The sequence below is a fragment of the Chrysemys picta genome, chromosome 1, assembly GCF_011386835.1.
Source record: "Chrysemys picta bellii isolate R12L10 chromosome 1, ASM1138683v2, whole genome shotgun sequence".
NCBI classification, from domain to species: domain Eukaryota; kingdom Metazoa; phylum Chordata; order Testudines; family Emydidae; genus Chrysemys; species Chrysemys picta.
Genome location: NC_088791.1, coordinates 119,158,915 through 119,183,413, shown reverse-complemented (window position 1 = coordinate 119,183,413; position 24,499 = coordinate 119,158,915). Strand labels below are relative to the sequence as shown.

The following is a 24,499-nucleotide window of genomic DNA, read 5'->3' as shown; positions in this document are numbered from 1 at the left end:
TCAGCTTGCCCATCTCTGGGAAATCAGACTATGAGCTCACAAACCCCATTTGTCTTTTCTTGGGAGAGTCATTTTGATAAGCTGCAAACTCCTGGATTTATAATAGCACATAGGAAAAACAGCCCTGTGTGGGAAAACTTCCTATTCGTCTGCTTTATTGATTTTTATATATATTTATTTGTACTGAGGTAACTTTCCAGAGTCCCCATGATTTAGGGAGACAATTGCTTTAGCTTAGTTGACGAACATCACATAAAGACCATGGTTTTGCTCCCAGCACTTTTCCCGAAGCTGACAGGCTGGGAAGATCGTATCTACAGTGCCCTGTCCATGCTCGGGGATGATGTGTCCCACAAGATAGGTGTTAAGTCAATTCAGTATGATCAGTGCAATAATTTCCCCTGCAATAGAGAGAAGGGAAATGCCATAGTAATTATCACAGTTTGCCCATTCACCCTTACGTTTATAGAGGTGTACAATGTTGGCACCCTTGAAATTCTGTGGCGCTGTCTCTTGCTCGATTTTTTGTTCATCTTTGGAAAGTTAATTTTTGCTATTCCATCCTTCCATGAAGGTATGATGACCAGAGTGGTGGGAAATGGCGAGATATCAGAACCCTTTCTGGTCACCAGTGGCACCAAACACAGTTGTGTGCTGGCTTCCACAGTTTTTTCCATCCTTTTATTGGTTATGCTTATGGATGCATTTCATGACACTGACAGAGGAGCATTTACCCAGTTCTGCAGTGTTATAAGTTGTTCAAATTTGCAACGCTTCCATTCTTGCATGAAAGTGGCAGATTTACACATTAAGGAGCTTTTATTTGCTGATGACTGTGCACTGGTTGCACACTCGATTGATGACGTTCAATAACTAACTGATCACTTTACTTGTACAGTGAATCACTTTGGTTTCACAATCAATCTAAAGAAAACTGAAGTACTGTATCAACATGTGCCAGGGGATGAACTTGTCTACCCAATTATTAAGATCAAGGATGATCTTCTCGAGTCCAGGGAGAAGTTCTGCTACCTAAGGAGTATGCTGTCACAGAATGCCGCAACTGATGATGAGCTTACCCATCGCTTAGCCAAGGCCAGCTCTGCATTTGGAATGCTGTCACACCACATATGGAATGACCAGGACGTCAAAATAAGCACTAAGCTAAACGTCTATTAGGCAGTCATGCTGGATAACATATTGTCGCCATATTAGGAAACTCAATGAGTTTAATATGCACAACCTTTAGTCTGTTTGCAAGGTCAATTGTTGAGACAAGATTCCCAATATCGAAATACTCAATCATTGTCAGAGGTCTGACATTCAAAGCATGCTCAAAAAACAAACAAACTCAGCTATGCATTGGTCTTGGCATTTCGTTCATATGGCAGACTCAAGAATACCCAAGGCCCTATTTCTGGTCAGCTACAGCACGGCACCTGCTCTGATGGTAGCCAGTACAAACAATATAGACACACTGAAGTCATGCATGAAAGCATATCAGCCAATCCCAGTCAATGGGAAACAATAGCCCACAACAGAGCAAGGTGGCAGCAGATTTGTCATATTGCAGTTAACTGCTTTGAAGCAAGGTGCATCAGCAACACCTGAGGTGAAAAACATGAACAGCGCAAAGCAAGGCTACAACAGCCTGCAATGGTCATGGACAATCTTGTCGGTCCCCCATGTAAGCATGCTTGCAATTCTCACATTGGTCTGAACTCACATATACGTGTTCATTTATAGTGTTTGCTGAATGCTCGTATGTTGACGCTATGTGAGACTCCATTATCATTATTGCAGTAGCATTGAGAGGCTAGGGGCCCATTGCGCAAGGCACTGAACAAACATGTACCAAAGAGACCATCCCAGATCTGGGGAGCGTAAAGTGATTTTAAAATTAGGTCTTGTATTTTACTGAACAACATAAGCTTCAAGTCTTTTATGCAAGTTGTCAAGGCTGAATCCCCACTTTGGCACTTCGAGTGCAGAAGGTGGCGGTCTGCAAGGATTCTAAAAATTAATACTGGCCACTCCAGACTTGTATTAAACTCCCAAGGTTACAGCTTTTTTCTGACCTTGGCTTGGTAAACGCAGCCGCCACCCTAATGCAAAAAAACCCCTTGGACCCAGGAAGGAGCACTTGGGAATTCCTTCCTGTGGGGTACCCTCAAGCCCTTTCACCCGCCCTCGGGGGAAGAGCTGAGAAAGAAAACAAAGGAAATTAGCTGTTGCTACCAGCTAATCAAACAACATGCACAAACCTCTTAGGATACCAAAAATCCAATCTTGTTTTAAAAAAAGGTAAATGTTATTAAAAACAAAAAGGAAGAAAATACATCTGGAACTTAGGCTTTTGCTAGATTTTAAAAGAGCAATTCCAAAAATTAAGCACTCAAAATAGCTTTCGTGGGGATTCAGCTTAAAGGTTACAAGCAAACAAAAGCATCTGGGGTTAGCACAGAGGAGATCCACAAGCCAAAATAAAGAAATAAACCTGATTGCCTCTATTTAAACATTCCTAATTTACTTACATATTTGGGGGGTTTCAAATAAGTAATTCTAGGTATGATCTGATGATTTCTCATACCTGTCTTAAAGATTTACACAGCATTCCTGCTGCCCTCTGTTCCCCTCTTTCCCGGAGAAACACAACAGACGCAAAGGTAAAGCTTCTTTCCCAATTTTAAAATGTTCTAGCCTTTCCATTGGCTCTTCTGGTCAGGTGTCCACTCCTTTACTTTTATCTGTGGGCTTGTTAACTCTTTACAGGTAAAGCAAGCAGAGAATAGACACCAAGAGGGATTTTACACCTAACTGGCTGGCTGGGTGTCTACACCCCCTTCATTTATCCCACAACTATTTATGAACATGCACTGATTGATGCATAGGAGATGAGTTTAGGTCTAGGCAGATTATTACAAAATGGAGAAAAACACCAAAATGTTTGCATGGGTGGGGCCACCAAGAGAACTTCTGGATCACATAGGCCTCAGGAAGCTCTGGGGTTCATACCCTATCATAAACCCAATCTCCCCGTCCCTCTGTGCTGCTCTCTCCTTCATTTTTTCTCTTTTCCTCACACATTCCTTTCACCCCAGTTCTCCATTCCATTTTCCCCTCCCTTCTTGTTCCGATTGCTACTTGCTCCCAGGCCCTCTATCCCTCTCTCTTTTTTTCCTTTCTCTGGCTGTCATCCCATACATTTGTCAATCTCTCTGTCACTCTCTACAAAAATAATCCATCCTTTTAGGATCATTGTGCATCTAACAGCCCACACAGTGTCACCAGCAAACTTCATGCTCCACCACCACATGGCACTTTCTTCAGCACAATGACCATTTTAACAATCATCGAGCTCTATTTTTCACACATATAATAGCATTATTTTGAACTTCTGTGAGTCTTTTCATCTGAGGTAGGGCTGGATTGAGGGGGCAGGTGACCCTAGCAACCACCTGGGATGCCGGCTTGGGGGACACCAGGCTTGGGGTGCTATTTTTGTTGTTAGTGACAAAAGGGAAAATACGATGTTTGAAGTAAAATGTTTCAGGTATTCTGTATGTGGATTCATTTTTCACTAACCACCTACAATGTTCTGGACCTTCGTAGAATCTCATGGAAACTTCCAGACTTTCTGAGAGGTACATTTTCCTCAAAAGCTCCTAGAATGTTGTATATAAGGGGCAGGACATTGCCAGTCAGTCAATGAGATATAAGAACAAAGTGAAGTGAGAGCCCAGCTGCGATATTGTGAACTTTGTTTTATTATGTAAATGCAAAAGTGTACTTTGCTTATATATGGCATGAATAAATACAGATTTACAGATCCTGGTGTGCATATTTATATCTTATATAACAGGGATAAATTGTGCATCAAAGTTGTGAAATGGGCTATAAATACAATAAAAATAAGATATTCAAAAGTTTAGCTAATGGAGTGGGGCGCTGAAGACGCTCCTCACCTGGGGCACCATGTGGTATAGGGCTGGCCCTCATCTGAGGATTCCAAAGAGCTTTTAAGGAATTAAGCGTCCCATCACTCCTGTGAAGTAGGTATTATTATTCCCATTTTATTGATGGGATAACTGAGGCACAGAGATAAATAATTTGCCCAAGGTCACACAGTGGCTTAATGGTTCAGCCAGAAATAGAACCCAGGTGTCCTGACTCTTTGCAGCTAACCATTCTCAACACTGCCTCTGTATACTGGAAAATAGAAACAGATTCCATAGTGTACAGCCCCCATTTGATATATTCTCTAGACTGTACATTTGTTTTGATTTTAAAGGTCTTCATCTCTGCCAAGCTAAGCCCCTAGATAGAAGAAACAGACATTCCATTTAATATGCTTTCCACTCCTGCCACCCTTTGTCTCTCAACAACGTTATGTGCCGTGAAAAGGTAGGCCTGTAGGATCACATAGTGATCAAGCTTTACATTTTGTAAACATGGAAACCTTCCTGGGTATATGTCACTCTCCAAATATGCCACTGGTGAAAGCAGTATTTCATGAACAGAAACTACTGCGCTCAGTTATTCCTGTAACAATAGTGATCCAGATTTAGCTACCTTATAAACTCAGCCAGAGCAATGCTAAATGTACAGAATCAGCATAATGTGTGTCATGCAAATTTACCAGACGTTATTAGGTAATTTCCCCCTCCCCCTACCACCATTGTGAATGAGACATTTTCTAGGGTTCGCCCAAGACTGGAATGTTAGACACCTCTTTTGTCCAATTCCAGGGCTAAAATGATCTAGAAACGGCTTGCAGCACTGTTGAAATCAGTCCCCATCTAGTGCATTCATGAAGGTACACAAAAAACATAGCACATACACACAGAGTTTACATTACTCCCTGAACACACAATGAGCTGTATGGTCCTGATGCTTAAACTGTACCCATGATTTCTAGTTCCAAATCTACTGTATTTCTATGCTTAATCTCCCTCTCCCTCCCCACCCATCACCACCACTACTACTGCAATATATGCACAATGAAGCAAACAAAACAAGGACCACCTAAGTAGCATTTAGGGTGACCAGATGTCCCGATTTTATAGGGACAGACCCCATATTTGGGGGCTTAGTCTTATATAGGTGCCAATTAACTCCCACCTCCTGTTCCGATTTTTCACCCTGGCTATCTGGTCACCCTAGTCCTAGTAGCATTCCTTATGAAGAGAAAGAGCACAATAGCAGTCACTTTTTGCCACGGTGCAAGGGGGTAGGCAGTTATACACTGGTGCGCATTTTCTTGATGGCAACCAACAGTTGTAGGTGTTTTAGGTCTTACCCAGGCTTCTTAGTAATACATTGCTAAATAGCTAATTGCCCCTGCAGTGCAAGTGATCATAGCACGTGTAATGGCCGGTCTGTTTTGGAATAGGACTGGCATATAGTAGGCTGGATGGCATGAATTACAGATTGTTTGTTCCACCCATGTCAGAATGATACTATTCAGTAGTGCACTGGTAACACATTGGTTAGCAGGTCTTTGGAACAGTATGGTATTGCAGCTGGATAATTCCTGCTTATTCCTGGTTGAAAAACAAAGCAGAACACTGAATGCTAACCAACTTCTTGTTTGCGCTGTCCAAACGGGCCAAATTCCTTGCTGGTGTAACTCCAGTGAAGGTGCACGAGGGGTGAATTTGGCCCAATAGCTACAATGTCTAATCCATTGTGATGAAATATTAAATAACATTCACATATATAGCATCATTCACTTGACCTCAGTAAGTTTTTTAGAGCTAGGTAAATATTATCCCTATTTTACAGCTGTATAAACTGAGACACAGAGAAATTTAAGGGATTTGCCCAAGAATCAGCAGTCAAATTGGAAATAGAACCCAGGTATCTTGACTCACAGACTCTTATGCTAAATAAAACACAATGCTGTTTCCATTGTGAGCCACTACTAACCACCACTATAGCACTTGCAGAAAAATGGCAATGAAATGGCATTTTACAAGAGTGTGCATTGCATTGTCATGAAAAGGATCAGAGCTTGAATCCCGATTTTTTTGTTCTTTTGTTTCTGAGACTGGCAGATGGTGGAACAACACTTTGCCTTTATTTAGGACCTGAGCCAAGGTCCTGGGAAGTTAATGGGAGTCTTTCTATTGACTTGTATGGGCTTTGGATCAGGCCCATAGTCCTTCAAACTAGGTTATCCTTCTGTACTAACAACCAACTGCAGGCACAATTTTGTAGACATAAATAATTGCATGCACAAATGAAGGTACGCAAGTGTCTAAATATCTGGTTGCATGCAGTAATTAGACAATCAGTTGTCTAAGTGGCATAATTTCCAACCACAAATGATTGCAGATGCAAAAAAAAAAAAAATTTAGTATTGCTTTAAAAATCTGGTCCTACATCTTCAAAGCAATTTACCAGGATTAAAGATGTAGAAGATTAAAAGATGTAGCAGCTTCTCCTGTCTTGCTTAGCGGGAAAATCATGATTCAAAAGGAAGGTCTGATTGCTTTGTGGACACAGGTCATGGTTCAGGAATAGATGGGGATGCCCCTGCTCGAGGCCATGACAGAAGCAGAAGAGATAAAGAAGGCAATCGCAGCCTGTCGCAGAACTGCAAGGTCAGAGTCTCTGATCACCTGCCTTCTCCACAGAGGGAAGGTCCCAAACCCCATTTCTTTGGAAGGGACTTGCTGGAAGGAAGAAGTTGTGTAGGCTAGTGGGGATTGACTAAGGGGTGACTTCCCTCCTCCCACTAAAACAGAAAAAGAAGGCAATGCAGACCACCATTCTTTGGGCCAGAACTACAAACCCAAGAAGCATTATCCATACAACACTGACACCAGGCCTGAGGTTACAACTGGCTCCCAGGCCTGAGGACTGCAAAGAGCAGAGGTTTACTGCCACATACTACTATACCTCCATCTTCATTTTCCCAGTACAGGAAAAGATTCATTGTTCCGACTTCAGTGATTTGATGATCCTCTCCATACAGCCACAGAACCTGCTGACACCCTAATTCCATAGCTTCACGCTGGGCATAGATGGAAGAACCATAATTCCTTTCAGGAACAAAAGAAAAAGAAACAGCTATCACTAGCTAGCTGGGTATTTTCCTGCCATAAAACTTCCTAATTCTCCTATTTCTAAAAACAGCTTACATTACTTTCAGTGCCCAGATTGCAAAATCTGCCTCTCGATTAATGCTCTGCAAAGTCATTTCCTGCCCCTGACACGATTCCATTGGCAGCACTTAAATGAATGAACTACAAGTCACTTTGCTTCTGCAAAATAAAACTCTGAAGGGCTCAGCCAGAGTCAAGGGTTCCCCCTACCTACCAGGACCATACTGCTCCACAGGGTCTGTGGACTACCAGACAGCTCCATTGGATCCTGGGATGTAAAGGTAACCCCTGACCCAACTGACTCATGAAAGTGTTATGTTTGTACAAGCAAAGCGGCTAACAGATTATGCAGTGAAGGCCACAGCACTTCAAGTTTATGGCTTAAAGCTAGTCTATGTGTAGAAGCAGAAAACTTGAAGCAGTTCAATAGGAGACAGGGGATTCCCCTAGCCGTACAGGCTCCCTCCCTCCTCTGAGCTCTCACTGGCTGTTGCTGTTGTCTGATGTTTAACTCTTTACCCAATGGATTTGCTGACAGAAATCCAGTCAGAAAAGATTTAAACTTTTTGATTTTTAACTTTGGTTTTCTTTATAACCGCATATTTCAGACATGTACACACACAAATTTGCAAGATTTTAGGAAAAACAAGTTTCACATTTTGATAAAAGGAGGCAGAAAATCACGAGGCACTGCATGAACACTTTAAACTGGGATTAATTTTAACTTCAACATTTACAGACAATTACCACACTTGGGAAACGATCTGGTAAATCTAGTCAAACACTGTTGACTTTCAACAGTGACTAAGGTAGATCAAACTTCCATATACATTTTCCCCCCAAAAATAAGACAGGACAGAAGTTTCTCTGAGTCCCTGCCTCTTTGCAATTGCCCTTATTCCAAACTTTTGCCCTCATTCTCAAAACTTTTCATAGTGTGACAATTTAACACAGAAATTGTCTCATGTACACCTTCTGCTCCATTTTCTGACAGAACAGCAGCAACTGCTCACATGGAGAAACAACATTAGAAAAGCATTTGATTTATCTTTATTTTAGCAGCTGGAATCATGAAGAGACAGCTCCACAGACCCATGCAGCTCATTATGGACTGACTACCAGTGGTCCACAAACTACAGTTTAACAACCTTGGCCTTAGTCTATCTATGCAAGGTGAACAGATCGGCAGTCTGCTATTTTGTAGCCCATTTTGACTGGAGGTGAGCTACCTCTTTTCTGGAAATGCCTTTGTTACAATTTTTGATTTGCAACATTTAATAATACAGCATCATAGCCAAAATTTTACTGAAAGGAAAAAACAATCCAACAGCTGAGCTATGTAATTAATGCATAATCAGGCTCTCTTACCCTCCCAATTTGCAGTCCCCCGTTCCTCCTTTCCAGGCTCTTACATATTTGGGATCTGCCCATAAGGATATTGGATTAAAGCTTCCGCTTGCAAAGTATGGGCCCACAGGACTCAGTATAACATACAGCAGGGCTTTAGTTGGCTTCTTGACTCCAAGAGAAGGCTGCACAGTAAAAGAAACACACATCATTTTTGTTTTGTTTTCTTCTTCATGTCAGAGTTTAGATTTTCTGAGTTACCACTTTCAAAGCACCTGCCGCAGGAGGGTGCTCCATCATTGGTCAAAGGGCACAATGCATCTCCAAAGATGCCACTTCAGAAACCAGCCTAAGCCAGTGGTTCTCAACCAGGGGTCCGGGGCCCCTTGAGGGGTCGTGAGCAGGTTTCAGCAGGTCCACCAAGCATGGCCAGTGTTAGATTTGCTAGGGCCCAGGGCAGAAAGCCGAAGTCCCACTACATAGGACTGCAGCCCGGGGCACCAAGCCCCACCACCCGGGCTGAAGCCAAAGCCTGAGCAACTTAGCTTCACGGTGTCCCATCGTGTGGTCTCTGGGCAATTCCTCCACTTGCTACCCTCTAATGCTGGCCCTGGCTTTTATATGCAGAAAAACTGCTGTGGCACAGTTGGGCCATGGAGTTTTTATAGCATGGGGTGGGGAGTGGGGAGGGGAGGAAGACTCAGAAAGAAAAAGGCTGAGAATCCCTGGCCTAAGCAACCCTTATTTTACACATGGCTTTCGTTTGACGTCATAAAAAATGGTTACTAACCTTTCCGTAACTGTTGTTCTTCAAGATCTGTTGCTCATGTTCATTCCACTTTAGGTGCGTGTGCACCAAGTGCACTGTTGCCAGAGATTTTTCCCTCAGTGGTATCCGTTGGGCTGGCTCTAGTGCCTCCAGAGCCACACGCTCATCTGCCAGTATAAGGGGCACCGCCAGCCATGCACCTTCTCAGTTCCTTCTTACTGTTAACGCTGACAGAGGGGTAGGAGGGTGGGTTGTGGAATGGATATGAGCAACACATCTCAAAGAACAACAGTTACAAAAGTAACCATTTTTCTTCTTCGAGTGCTTGCTCATGTCCATTTCATGTTAGGTGACTCACAAGCAGTATCACTGGAGATGGGGTTGGAGTTCATGCACATGCTGACAGCAACACTGCTCTCCTGAAAGTGGCTTCATCCCAGACCTGTTGGGTGATGGCGTAGTGATATGCGAAGGTATGTACTGATGACCAGGTTGCAGCCCTGCAGATGTCCTGGATTGGGACCTATGAGAGGGATGCTGCTGACGAAGCTTGGGCTATTGTGGAGTGAACAGTTAAGATGGCTCATAGCGAGCCCGAATACAGGCAGCTATCCAGGATGAGATCCTCTGGGCTGACACAGGTAGGTCATCCTCTCACCGTTTCCACTATTGCTATAAAGAGTTGTGTGGATTTGCGGAAGAGTTTAGTCCTCTCAGTATAAGAGGTGAGGTTCCACATAATGTCCAATGAGTGAAGCTGCTGTTCCTCAGAGGTCTTGTGAGACTTGGGGAAAAAAACAGACAGGAAAATGGCCTGGCTGTTATGGAATTGTGACACCACCTTAGGCAGGGTGGAGGGCACAGCTGGACCTTGTCCTTAAAGAACACAGTGTAAGGCGGTTCTGATGTAAGGGTCTTGCCATGGGAGCAGGAAAGCATCGGAGAGGGAGCCCAGGCTGTGACCATGCAGTGAGCAAAACCGATGGCATTTCCTGTTTTGTCTGGTAGCGAACAGGTCCACCTGGGGAGGCCCCCATATTTGGAAGATGAACCTGGTGACCCCCGGGTGAAGGGACTCATGGTGAGAGGAAAAGGATCTGCTGAGGTGATCCACCGGTACTTTCCGGACTCCTGGGAGATGTGACATGATGGATGGAGTGTTTCGTGCAGAAGTCCCATAGACGGATGACTTCCTGACACAGGGCCGAAGATCAGGCCCCTCCCTCCTTGTTGATATAGCTGGTATGGCCGCACTATTGTCTGTCAGGACTTGCACCACCTGGCCTGAGATCTGGTGAAGGAATACTTGACAAGCTAAGCATACCGCTCTTTGCTCCCTGACGTTTATATGCAGGGAGAGTTCTTCTTGGGACTAGAGGCCTGAGTCCTGAGGTTGGTGAGGAGGCCTCCTTGCCCTAGGTCTGACCTGTCTGAGATTAAAGCTACCAATGGTTGAGGGATAACAAAGAGCATCCCCATCATTACTGATCTTGGGTCTTTCCACCATTTCAGGGAGGTGAAGGAATAGGGGAGGAACTGTTGGCATGGAGTCCAAGAGGTGTCTGCTTGGGGAATATACTGACACTAGCCACATCAGAAGGTCCCTGAGGTGCAGTCTTGCATGTTGAACCATGTAAGTACATGTCGCCATTTGCCCCTGTAGCTTCAGGCAAACCCGAGCTGTTGTAATTGGGTGGACCCAGGCACTGGATATCAGGTCTGACATAGTCTAGAACCAGGCCTCCAGCAGGAAGGCACTGGCTTGAGCTGAGTTGAGCACCGCCCCAATAAATTCTATTCTCTGAGCTGGGACAAGAGTTGACTTCTGTTTGTTTATCAGCAAGCCCAGTGCTCAGAAGGTGGCTTGGACCATGCTGATGTTGTTCTGAACTCGAGCCTGTGACTGACTTTTGTCAGCCAGTTGTCGAGATACTACCGCCAGACACTTCGTGAAAACCCCCAGGGGGCCACCGATAGGCTGAAGGGAAGAGTGGTGAACTGGCTGCGTGGAAGCAGTCATTATGACATTATTCCCGTTTTTTTGGACCTCTGTATGTAACAGGAAGACAGATAGAAACTTGCCTAACAGACTGGGATATGGGATCAGGAGGATCTCTGGGGCTGGATTCTATGCACAATGGAACCCTGACCACAGCATCTAGTGTGTGCAACAGCCTGGCTGAGAACAGGTACCCCATGCAGTATGGCAGGAGCCGCGTGTTTGCTGCTTCCGAGTAAATAGGTCTGTTGAGGCCAACTCATTGCTTAAGGATCTAAACAATGAGGGGAGGGATGGAGATCCTCATTGAACACCGTATTCAGATTAGCCAGCTAAGTGATTTACAGTCTTCTTATCCTGGGTTTTCTGGTTCAGGTATATACTTACCACAGCAGAGTCGTTTGACTGGGTCATTGCTGTCTTTTTCCCCACTAGAATCCCCCTGAAACTGCCCATCTTGAGATTTCTCTTTGGTTTTAGGGGAGATTGCTTTCACAGTGCCATCTGGGGCCCTGCATGAGCTCCCCACCCAAAAAGACTGGCATTTGTGGTTACCACACTACAGAACAGGTCAATTCAACAAGTCTCATTGGATGAATGAACTTCCTGCAGGTATGAGGAGGAACTAGAACAGTTTTAACCAGATTGCATGAGCAGCTTTTATCAGTAGCACCTGAACCATTCAAAACTGCAGGTGATCCCAGGAGAGCGCTATAGGATTGCAAGAGGCAGAAACTGCGACATCCAGCACCCTGAAGTCCCAGACCAAAGCTTTCATGGTCCTCAGGAATGAGAGGAAGACTTGTCTGCAAATGCAACCCTAGACAAGACCCTGATTGTTGTCAGAAGACGCTTGTCTTGATTCATAAGAAGTTACAGTTTCTGAAACCAGTCCAGGGTTTTAGCTACAACTAACTGAATTTCTATCTTCTTTCCCCAAAGACTAATCAGTCACCCAAATCAGGAGTGACAGCTACTTCCTGATTTTTAAGATGGGTGGCCACGACACAAATTAATGTTGTAAAAACATGATAGGCCCAGGATCAGGGCATAATACTGTATGTGAGAACCACTAAACTAAATCTTGGGGTCCTGCTGAGGCCCTGGAACCATTGGCACATTCAGATATATATCCTTCAGGTCCCTTGAGGTCTTTTTTGATTTCTCACTAGACCTTAGCCAAAGAAAAAAGATAGTTAACTAAGGCCCTGATGCTGCTAAGTGGCAGCAGGTGTAGACCCTAGGAGGATAGTGCTAGAAAACAAGGAGTCCTGTTGTTTATCTTTTGCAAGTCAGAGCAATTTTTCTGCTTGATATGGGTAAAGGCCCGAACAGTGTGGACTAACCTGAAACAATGAGAGCACTTTACTTGCCTAATGAAGCCCCACATTGAAGAACCTCTGAAAATCACTATAGCGAATCCCACTTCATATTAATACTTTGCAGTTACTGCAGAGAGATCATTTCATTGAGGGTCTGCAAGTGATTTACAAACATTAAGTTAACAAAGCCGCAACACCTTTGTGAGGCAGCTAAGTCTTACAAAGATTATTTACAGATGGGGAATTGAAATGAAATGACTTGCCCAAGGGCAGACAGGAAATCAGTGGCAGAGTTGGGAACAGGAATCACACCCTGATTCCTATAATCTAGCCAGTAAGACATAAAGTTTTCCCTCTTATGAGAGTTTACAAGAAACTAAAGTATTTCTTATCCAAATTGTTTTACTGACATTGTAGACTTGCTTCAATCACATCCACAAGCAATTTGTGTATATGCACACACATAGTCCTACAGGGGAGCTGCAACAGAGGTGAAATTCATCCATGAATGAGGGAAAATTCACCCATGAGAGAGTAGCAGTTAGGGCTCCTCCAGAGGGGAACAACTTTAAATTATCTTTTGGTCTTTAATTACCTTGCCAGTGGGAGACCATGAAATTCAGTCATTGAATTAGCATCTATATCTCCCACAGCCTTTTCTCTCAATTACTTTTCAAATTTTCAATACACACATTGCTGTGTAACTAGCTAGTCTCCTTTTCCTACAAAACCTCAGTTGAAATATACTGCACAGAAAAAAAGTTAAAATCATTCATTAAAATTATCTTAAATCTAATGATCTGAACAAGTATGTCCACTAGATGGTGCTGTGCTCAATGTAAATGAGCTGTCGTAAAATGAGGCTCTACGGAGTGGAGCATTTCCTAGGTAAATCAATGTGCTAATGGCAAAGAGAATTTAACAATCGCAGGTAGGCAATCATTGGAAAAAATGGTTTGGATTAAACACTGTTAAAGATTTTTCCCATCACTGAAATTGGCTTATATGTTCTGCTAGCTGTATAATTCTCACTTGAAGTAATAAAGATAACACTATTTTTACTGGCAGCCAAACAGACAGTCTGATTTACTGTTTCTGCTACAATTATAGCTCTATAGTTTATCACACTTTGACCAGCCTACCACTTGGCAGCAACATGTGGGGAATCCACAAAAGAGACCACAATTTGTTAGCAAACTTCTGATTCCTCTTTGAATTGGTGAAACCTGGATGCATTTATGTTCCAGCAGCAGGAGTGAGCACAAACCTACCAGCCAATCTGTAGTAGAAAAGCAGGACAGGGAAGGAATACTGTGATTAGTGAGTATTCAGAGGCATGTATGGATGGAATTCTTGGAATGATGAGTATGTATACAAACACAAAAAAGGTACATGCAATTACGTGAGAGAGATTATACTGCGGCATCGCTTTAAATGTGCCAAACTCAACGCTGCCATAGGGTCCCACATTGAATGAACAAAAAAATCCAACCACACCAGTGCTTCCAAATTGGTGGCCAAAAGGTCTTTGGTTTAATATATATAATACAAAATACAAACATACAACACGCGTATGAGATTATAGTACAGATATTGCCAAGGGGATAGCAACTTCTCAAATCATTCTTAAAAAGCAAAAGAGGGTAGGTTTTTCTTGATTATCCAGACAGTCAGGTTACGTTAGTTCTTCTGTTGGCAGACTAAAAAAAGAGGCTGATGACTGAATGGGTGTTGAAGACTGAACTGTCTCATCACCCTGAGAGATCTTCACTCCAGGATGTGGGTGAGGCGTACAAGCTTGTTCTGATGCTGTCCATATTACATAAGTTCTATGTCAGGGGTTCTCAAACTGGGGGTCAGAACCCCTCAGGGGGTCGCAAGGTTATTACATGGGGGGTCGCGAACTGTCAGCCTCCACCCCAAACCCCGCTTTGCCTCCAACATTTATAATGGTGTTAAATATATTTAAAAGTGTTTTTAATTTATAAGGGGGTGGCGTTCAGAGGCTTGCTATGTGAAAGGGGTCACCAGTACAAAAGTTGAGAACCACTGTTCTATGTATAAATAAAGGACTTCTGTCCAGGCCAGGCCAGCACCTTTCATGACTGGAAGAAAAAAGAATAGATGCCATTTGATTTGTATTGTGGGGGAGTTAAGCAATAAGATTCCACTGAAGCCAAATGTGGTTAATCTATTTTCTAACATGCTACTTTTGAAAGCAATCATTTACATACCAGAGACAGGGAAAAAAAGTAAAATATAGTTAACCAAGCAGCCTGCCATTCATAAAACTCGTGGCACTACATTCACTAGTGCATTATGGGTACTGTGCACTCTTCTGGCAATGCAAAGATGCCATAAACCAACTTTGATTGGCCTGCTAAACCAAATGTATAGAAACTTTACATGGCCAGAGAGACACAAATCAGCCACAGAATACTGGTGAATATATCCCAATGCCTCAAAATAAAAAGATCTGTATAGAATGTTTATTATGAGTTGTATTACAGCAGGATCTACAGGCCTCAGTCGAGATCAGGGCCCCATTGTGATGGGCACTGTACAAACATAAGGGACAGTCTCTGCCCTGAAGAGCTTACAATCACTGCTCTAGCCTAAGTGCCAAAATATGATTGCCACTCCAGCTGTAGAAAGAGAATTAAATGCTTTAGTCTCCTTGCCATGGCCTATTACACAATATGGATTTCAAAAGTTTAAGATAAGAACAAAGCAATGAAAATGTATATAAAACTCAGAAGAAAAAAGTTTTTTCCACACCTCTGTTCCAATTAAAGTAGGGCGGATATACAGGCTTGCAGATGTAGAGTGCGGGACCCACTCTTTTTCCACTTCCACAAGCTTCCGGATGCACTCTAATAGCTCCTCCTTGTCAAAACACTGAAAGAAAGAGAGAAAGAAAGAGTTATGGAAAATTCTAATGCAGAGGTGGGCAAACTATGGCCCGCAGGCCCACATCCGGCCCTCGGGACCGTCCTGCTGGCCCCCGAGCTCCTGGCCTGGGAGGCTAGCCCCAGGCCCCTCCCCTGCTGTCTCCCCTCCCCTGCAGCCTCAGCTCACTCGCTCCACCGCTGGCGCAATGCTCTGGGTGGTGGGGCTGTGAGCTCCTGGGGCAGCGCAGGTGCAAAGCCGGGCCTGACCTGGTGCTCTGAGCTTTGTGGTGGCGGCCGCAGGGCGGCGCGGCTTGTAGCGCCACCAGCCACCAGTGCTCCAGGCAGCGCGGTAAGGGGGCACAGATCTGGGGGGGTGAATAGAAGGCAGGGGAGTTCGGGGTAGTGGTCAGGGGGCAGGGGTGTGGATGGGGGGGGGGGAAAACGGGGTTGAATGGGGGCAGGGGTCCTGGGGGGGGAAGTCAGGAAGGACGGGGGGTTGGATGCGGTGGCAGGGGGCAGTCAGGGACAGGAGTTCCGGGGGCAGTCAGGGGACAGGGAGAACGGGTGGTTGGATGGGGCAGGGGTCCCGGGGTTGCCATCAGGAATGAGAGGAGGGGCTGGATGGGGTGGCGGGGGCCCGAGGGCAGTCAGGGGACAGGAGTGTGTGTGTGTGGATGGGGCAGGGGTCCCGGGGGGGCCATCAGGGAAAAGGGGGGGTTGGATGGGGCAGGAGTCCCGGGGGAGGGGGAGCAGCAGATAGAAGGTGGGGGCCAAGCCACAACCCCCTCCCCTACGGGCCCTCCATACAATTTACGAAACTCGATGCGGCTCTGAGGCCAAAAAGTTAGTCCGCCCCTGTTCTAATGGGAACTTTTAATCATGATGAAGAAATGTTTGCAAGCTATAAAAGTCCATGATTCTAACATCACCCTTGCTGTGTAATAAGATACAAGGGAAAAGGCCATGTGATTTTAAGTGCCAAGAAATGAGCTGTCTAAAGATCCTTAATGAAATTGTGAAATATATTTCACAAACACAAAGAAAGAACCAGTGGGATTACTCACCTCCAATTCTGTTGTACAAAGCACACTAAAGAACTCAGTGTGTGCATGGGCAATCCCTAAACTTTTCAGGGTCACATAGAGTTTAAAGCCTGACGGGACAACCAGATCACCTAGTCTGACCTTCTGTATAACACAGGCCACTAAACCCACACAGTTCCCTCTGCACTGAGCCCAGTAACCTGGATTAGACTAAAATATTACAGCCCTCAGGAGACAATACTATTGTGTGCCATAGGCAGAAAAAAGGAGGCACCAAGGTGTACCAATGCCCAAGGCCCCTCAATGGTAGGGTATTGATTAAGTGAGATATACCTGGATGATCCTAGCAGTTTGTTCCCAGAGCTTAGATTGGAATTTAAGGCCTGTGAATTTTCAGAGCATTGTGGATAATGATGAACATTTCACTATAGAATTCCTACATACAATATCACCATAACAAGCATAGCAGGGAACACAGAGGCCATGGTGCAACTAATAGGAGCACATATCTTGTCCTGCTAAAGCAGCATGGTGATAAACTTGGGGTACCAAGGGGCTACAGGACTTGACTAAGGTCACAAAGCAAGTCAGCAGCAGAGCCAGAAAATAAAACTCTGACCTTGAAGACTTAGCCACTGGAAACAATGGGTTAAATTCTACTTGTGCAAGCCCATGGACTTCCATAACCGTAAGAGAGAGTACAATTTGGCCCACTGTCTGTATATAAATGTTTAGAAGGATGTGTGTATTATATGCCTTCAGCTTCTAAAGGATTGATTAATCCCCTGAACTTTAATTTCCATCAGTGGGGAAGGGCAGCAAGGAGAGATGGAGAAAATTAACCTCCATCTTAGTGCCAATGATCTAGCACAGAGATTCTAAAACTATTTTTTGCCAGGCCCCCCTTTGAAAATATTTCAGGCTGTGATGACCCTTCCCCCCTTCCACCCCTTGCCCGCTGCTGCTGGCCAGTCGCCCATCTCCAAACGCAGCGCAGAAGTAAGGGTGGCAATACTGCAACCCCTCTACAATAGCCTTGTGACCCACTATTGGGTCAGGACCCTCAGTTTGAAAAACACTCATTTAGCAGAAGAGTTAATTTCACCAGCTCCCTACAATGACCCCTTCACCATGACAAGACTCTTAACAAGATTTAAATGGAAGTACTGTATTTTCTTTGTAGTCAGCAAGGGTTTACAACTCCTGCGCACTTCAAAGCCTCACACCCTAAAAATAAAAATACTTTCCTAACCCAAGGAAAGGATAGGTTTCAGTTACATACTGGCAGTGTTGCTCGCGCCGCTGACCGCACCATCCTGTCCATGTTGAGCGTTGGACGGAACAGGCGGATTTTACCATCCACTCCTCGATAAGCCTTCATTCCTTCAAACAGCTACCAACCCAAAAGGAGAAAGGAGCCAAATGAAAATTGTGCTGGGTTATCCCATGACCACCAATACAAAAATAAAACATGCCCTTTGGAAGTAACAGAGCTTAGCACTTTCATAAACACTTTACATCTTCAAAGTACTGCATAAATTCTAACTAATTAATCTTTGCGGCACCCCTGTGAGGTAGATAAGTATTATTACTCCCATGTTACCACATGTTAGTGTAGTTGCCTACACTACAAATACATCTGTCCCAGGGGACTTGGTGATAATGTCATTATCCTGAGCTGGTTCCAACAATTAAAATGTGTAGCATGGGTGAGACTTTATGATACCCTCATACCCTGACTAATACCTAGGACTGATCCCAAATAGCATCTTCCCTTATGGAAAAGTCCTATAGAATTTAATAAGGAATGATAAATTTTCTTTAGATCTCCACCTGATGTGTGCCTATTCTGAAGGAAAACTAAGGAAGCCTGTTACAATCCCTTGATCCTGTATCAACTGGCCCTGGCAGTAGTTAGAGCAGCTGAGGCTTGCTCCATCTGTCTCCCAACACACCCCTATGTGGGGAGATGGGGTGAAACGGGTGGAGGACACAGGTGGCACAGAAGTCAGCTCCCTCAGCTTTATGCCAGAAGAAGAATTCAAGAATTCTTATGGCCAGAATCCAGCTACTTTGAACCATGAGAGCAGACTGGAAAATCTAGCTCATAGTTTTTTGGACCATCCTATAGAATGTAATAGAAAACTAGTTCTATGTGACCGAATAGTTCTAAAAACATACCAAAACAATTCAATTCTTTAAGTTCTAGGAGTTGTTTTTAGAGTAGTTTCTATAGAACTTAAATGGTTTCATCACTATTACATTCTACAGCACTTTTCCATAAGGGTTAGTACAGTAGAGGACTATCAAAGGCTTTAATGCAGCTTCCAGGACACAGTGAGGTCTTGTCCACACCACAAATTTTAATTGTGTCGTAACTGGGTCACAGGACAACCCAGCTGTAGTATAAACAGAGCCTCAGTGATTTTCCCCTCAGCCATACTTCAATCAAGTGGCAGAGCCATGATTAGAACTCAGGGCTTCTTGCTTCTCGGTGCTGTGGACCATGCCAGCTTCCGCTTCATTAAAACTTCTTGTACAAATTTAAAAGGAAACCATCCCACAACAAAATTTGACACTGTAGCCAGAGAACAAAATGCACCTTTAATAAGTCACGGCATTGCTGATGATATAGGAACTTTAATAGGATTTTGTACTGGACTAGCAATCAGCTAATACCATAATTTTCTTATTGTGCCAATTGTGGTTATTACAAAACAGCTGTTTTCCCCAATATTCATTTACAGAATGTTTTATGAGAGAAAGAGGAAGGAATGTTAGTCTAAGATACGATCAATGATTTCAGAGAAGCAAGAATCACATCATTATTGCAACATAAAGATTGCTCAAGCCTTTAAATCTTTTTCTCCATGGATGGATGCTTGTCATTTTTCAGAGCACAGAAAACCTTTTCACTTGTAAAGAGAGAGTACCTGCGGTGTGTTCTGGGAATGCCCAGCTCTAATAAAAGCAACGGCTGTAATTGCTTGCTGGTTTTTAAACAATTTGCTGCTGCAAACCGTTGCGGGGCTGTAAATGTGTGCACACTATATCATCTGACATCTGTAAGTCACAAGAGCTGGATCCAGAGGCTAGCAGATCCAGGATATCACAGTGTATCATGGAGGGCAAGGAGAAGGGAGGGGGAAATGCCAAATTCATCATTTTTAATATACCCACTGTGTATTCATTGAGCCACACCATTGGGACCAGATTCTCCTCTGTCTCTCCTCTTGGCTAGAGGAAACGTGATGCAACAAAAGTAAAAAGAATAAAAAATGGAAAAAAATAAGAGCATATTCATATTAGCAATGATTTCAGACTGGGCCAGAGGCCTAGCATTAAAGCAATATGCTACTATGAGTGAAACATACATTTGGGACTCCAGCGTGGTTTCTTGCTCCCTGGGCTGATCAAGAGCCGTATTTAGCCGCCCTCAGCCACAGGGACCTGTAATCATAACACAGATCCTTGAAGGTTAGTTGACTGAATGGAAAAAACGGGGTAGGCCAGAGCCTTGTGGCTCAGAGGAGTCTCCCAGGCAAAAAAAGAAAAAGCCATGAGCCTATTTCTCTTCTTTTACACCAGTGTAACTCCATTGAATTCATTGGAGTCACTCCTGATTTATGCTGAAGTGGAAGGAGAATCAGGCCAATGTTTTCACTGTATTTCCTAGATAGCTCAATGTGTCCCTACTGATGCTCTGACACGGATGAGAGTTTAGCACAAGCCGCTCCAATAACACAGAAAAGGCAGCTTTAGACAGCTAAGCATTTTTGAAAACTATTAACCACGCTGGCTTCCGGCTGTTAACATTTCACTTCCTTATGGGCAACTCCTTGTTGCTATTTGGTCTCTGCTCTAGTACATTTATTTTTAATCTTATAAGATTGCCTGAGAACTAGTCAACAAGTGGGAATTAAAAACAAGAATCTGCCTAGTGTGTCCTGCAATCCAAGCTATGGATCTTGACTGCATTCTATCAGTTTTTCAGTATGCATGCCCAGTCCCCAAATTAATACCATCAGCTTTCCTAGAGACTCATACAGACCATTTCAGTGTCACACTAGAGTACGAAGCAGGGTGAGCTGGAAAACCTGAGCCAGATTTTGCTCTCAGTTAATCAAATGTAAATCAAAACTAACTCCACCAAAGCCAATGGAGTTACTCAGGAGTGACACCTGTGTTAACTCAGCACATTAGGTCAGTACTAACTAACTAAGACAGTAATGGTACTTAGAACGTACTACGACATGATGTTTTCAAAAGCTAGTAAAGAAAAGGTAATTTCCTAATCCATTTGGTACTCACTTCCACAGCATAGTGGAGAGATGATGAGGCTGGATGTAATGAAAGGTTCTCAAGAGGCCTAATATAAGGTTTCTCCCATCCTGAAGTCAAAGACCATTCGACTGTCAGCATGTTGTCTGTGAAAACAGTTCCGAACACCAAACCACTGGGGTCTGGTTTTTCCTTGAAAGTGGTAGCTGGATTAATAATTAAGTCTGCAGCCTGGAAGAAACATAAAACAAAGATGTATGAGTATTTAAAAATAAAATAATTCAAAATCGGATTAAAAGTGCTTATGCATCAATCACCACAGAACCATAAATAGGCAAGGGAGAATTCAATGTTTTGTTTTACAATTTTGACAGATATCAATGTTTAATTTGAAGCACTTTTTCTATTTTTATCTATTTACATTTTAACAGTTGTGGGAAATTATGGGGGCGAGGGCGTCAGACAGTAATTATTTAATGACAGCAACTGAAATGCAAAAATCTTCCTACAAGGTCACCTTTCCAGGATACAAAAACTTCTTCATATAAGGGAAGATTGTGACTTGACATAGGCAAGTCATGTGCATTTTTGCTCCCTACATCATGGTGGAGGGAAGGGGAGAATAGAGCTGGCTCTGAGGGGCTGCTACTCCCCTTGCATACAGAGATGGGCAGGAGTGGCTGGAGCAGAGCAGGACATGGGCAGAGCCTTGCCTCTATTCTCCCCCCTCACCTTCTCATAACATGCTGACCAGCACAGCTCAGCTAGCTCAGAGGGGAAAGTAATCTGTCAGAAAAGATTGTCATACTGAGTCATACTGCCTCCCTGGCATAGCTATGCACTGCCCTTTACTCACTGCTCCAAGTTAAGTGTCACTCTTTTATTTGATACTTAAAAATACTGTGCAATTAAATCACAGATGCACTAAGGTAGAAATGGTTCAGCACCAGCCATCACAGATTCTGCAGAGGACTTGGCTTTTCAGACTTAGAAACAACCATTTTCCAAAGGAAGAAGAATTTGGTCTTAGTCTTTTGAAAAAGTCTCTCTTTAAACAATCTGATTTTCAGGAAGCCTTTACTAAACAATGGCCTATTTTTATTCTTCTTTTTGCATAATGTATTTGATGTAAAATGAACGGTGGGTCAAAGCACATGAAGAGCCTGACGTTTTTTCAACCATGATAAGACTTATCTAGGTATTACAGTGCATTAGTTTGACTGTACTAATAAAACAACAATTACAGTTCTCTTTGTAGGAACTTTTAGCCTGCTGACAGTGAACTCTCTAAAGGGAATAGCTCTGCTTAATGATTCCATGAAACCAAGAAAGGATTCTACTGAAAACCTATTATCAACTAACCATGAAAAAGAGATCACCAAAAGCTGTACATCAAAATAAAAACCAATATTTTTTAAATTAAATTAATGGAGATATCCTATCTCCTAGAACTGGAAGGAACCTTGAAAGGTCATTGAGTCCAGCCCCCTGCCTTCACTAGCAGGACCAAGCACTGATTTTGCCTCAGATCCCTAAGTGGCCCCCTCAAGGATTGAACTCACAACCCTAAGTTTAGCAGGTCAATGCTCAAACCACTGAGCTATCCCTCCCCCCATTTGAAACCTGGGTGCCTAAAACTAGCTATCTATATATAGTTCCTTATTTCTAGAAAACACTTAAGCACAACCTTAGCTTCAGGAATTTGGCTAACCGTTGATGTCAATGGGACTTATCACATACTCAAAGCCAAGCATGTATTTGAGTATTCTTTGCTTTTCGGAATCAGAGCCTTAGGTATCCTAAATTAAATGATTTTCAAAGGTGCTGAGCACCTGCAGCTGCCACCGAAATCAACAGTAGCTCAGTATTTCTAAAAGTTAGGCCTCTTTTATTTAGGTGGTTAAATTTAAATGTGTGCGCTTCGTTTTAAGCTCCTGGATTTCAAAAATTTTAGCCGGAGCTTTTGGAAGGGATATTTAGTTTTTTTTCATATGGGCACTGATTGTATTTGAATAATGTATCTTATTTTAAAAGATGTTATGCTGAAAGGTGCTAATGGCTACCATTGGGATGGGGAGGGGAACAAGGGACGAGGGAGGGTTCTTGATCCAACACCAATCACAGGTCTCGTTAAAGCCAACAGCTGTGCCAATTGCTCTCTTTAAGGCTCAAGAGAAGGAGCAAATCAAAGCCCTTTATGTAGTAAAGACAGCTGCAAACAATGGAGGATACCATCCAAAGCATTAGGGTGAGAACTAAGCTATGTGGGACTGAGGGGTTTCTCTGGCCGCAAATGCTGGGGCTATGAGACTGGGCTGCAGGCTGCATATCGGAGGCAGAGAGTCTGTAGAAGGAATTGTGAGGGTGGTCCTGGAAGGAAGCAAAGACAGAGCTTCTTTAGGCACAGAGCATGCTGGAGAGGTAACTGAGCAGGATAACTCTGAGCAGGGTAACCGCCTGCTGCTGTTTGTTTCTACTGAGTTCAGGGAAACAGGCATTTGTGTAGAATTTTTGAAAATAAAATATAAACAACACTAAGATACCTGACTCCTCACTGATTCCTCATCCTAACAGAAACAATCCTGCAAGGCCCCAAATATTGACTAATGGCTCAGGCCAAAGTGTCAACAATAATTAAATAGGCAAACAAAAGGCAGATTTAGTGGGCCTCATAATCTCTGATGTGAAAACTTACATGGGATAAATTAAAAGATATATATAGTTTGACCTCTACTGCTATCTGTCCTTTCCTTAAGCATCTCTCTCTCGCCCCACCACCTTCTGTTAATTTCTCTTCCTTTTTCCTCTTTGTTTTTTCTGTGCTTGACACCAAACTACTGTGGTGATACCTAGATACCACACTGATTGGATTGAAACACACACAAGAACAACTGTGAAAGATGCCACATTGACAACACTGCAAACTGAAGTCTCCTGTTTGCCCACAGAAGAGGCACAACACATGCAAGCGCAGAGCAAGTTTCCCCACGCCCTTCAATGTGCCCCGCCTCTGAAATGGAAAGCCCAGCATTAGGGGTGGGAAAAGAAAACTTTAGTGTCTATCCCTGACCCCTCTATTCAGACTGCCAATACAGACGGCAGTTACAATGGTGGCTTGTGTTAGTTAATGCTCTCACGCATTTCTCAACACTTCTGCTTGCCAAAGTGGGAGCACAGCTGGGAAAGTCACACAAGAGGTAAAGGAGGTTATTTTTTTATTACTTGTATTGTGGTAACATTCAAAAAACCTAGATCGGGGCCACATGGGACAAACATTGGCATGGAACTAGATATGTTGGATTCGACCCTCATCAGATCCAAGTATCTCCCTCTGACTTCAACAGAATTTATTTGCATCCCGCAGTGGGAGAATATTGCCTCAAGAGTCTTGACTCTCAGTTCCAACCTCTAGCCACCAGATCCAGCCATGGCAGCATGATTTAGGGGACTGGAAGCCAGGGCACGTGGGTTCTGTTCCTGGTTCTGCCATCGGCATGCTGGGTAACCCACTTCACTTCTATGCTTCTGTTTCCCTTCCCATCCTACTGTGTATTTATAAGAGATCACAAGTTCCCTGGCAGAGACTGTCATTAGGTGTTTGGAGAGTGCCTCGTATAATAGGGTTCTGATCTCAATGGATGCCTCTAGAACAGGGGTGGGGTTTGGATCCGGCCTGCGGGATTGCCAGCCCCATGGCGCCACAGGGCTAAGGCGGGCTCCCTGCCTGCCCTGGCCCCG

The 24,499-nt window shown here is 43.7% G+C and overlaps 1 protein-coding gene across 5 annotated transcripts in view; it reads right to left on the bottom strand.

The window, feature by feature from the left end:
* The window catches only part of BCAT1 (branched chain amino acid transaminase 1), a 90,717-nt gene that overhangs the window by 15,986 nt on the left and 50,232 nt on the right, over positions 1-24,499 (bottom strand). For 3 of the 5 annotated variants that reach the window (XM_005296600.5, XM_042848900.2, XM_005296598.4), the window contains 6 exons: positions 20,792-20,992; positions 19,661-19,717; positions 17,763-17,873; positions 15,325-15,444; positions 8,478-8,641; positions 6,904-7,046 (listed from right to left, as the gene is read on the bottom strand). In XM_005296600.5, coding sequence (XP_005296657.1) covers positions 6,904-7,046; positions 8,478-8,641; positions 15,325-15,444; positions 17,763-17,873; positions 19,661-19,717; positions 20,792-20,992 — 796 coding nt within the window. The remainder of the gene's footprint in view (positions 1-6,903; positions 7,047-8,477; positions 8,642-15,324; positions 15,445-17,762; positions 17,874-19,660; positions 19,718-20,791; positions 20,993-24,499) is intronic. The other 2 variants (XM_065568191.1, XM_005296599.4) reach the window with 1 other exon arrangement.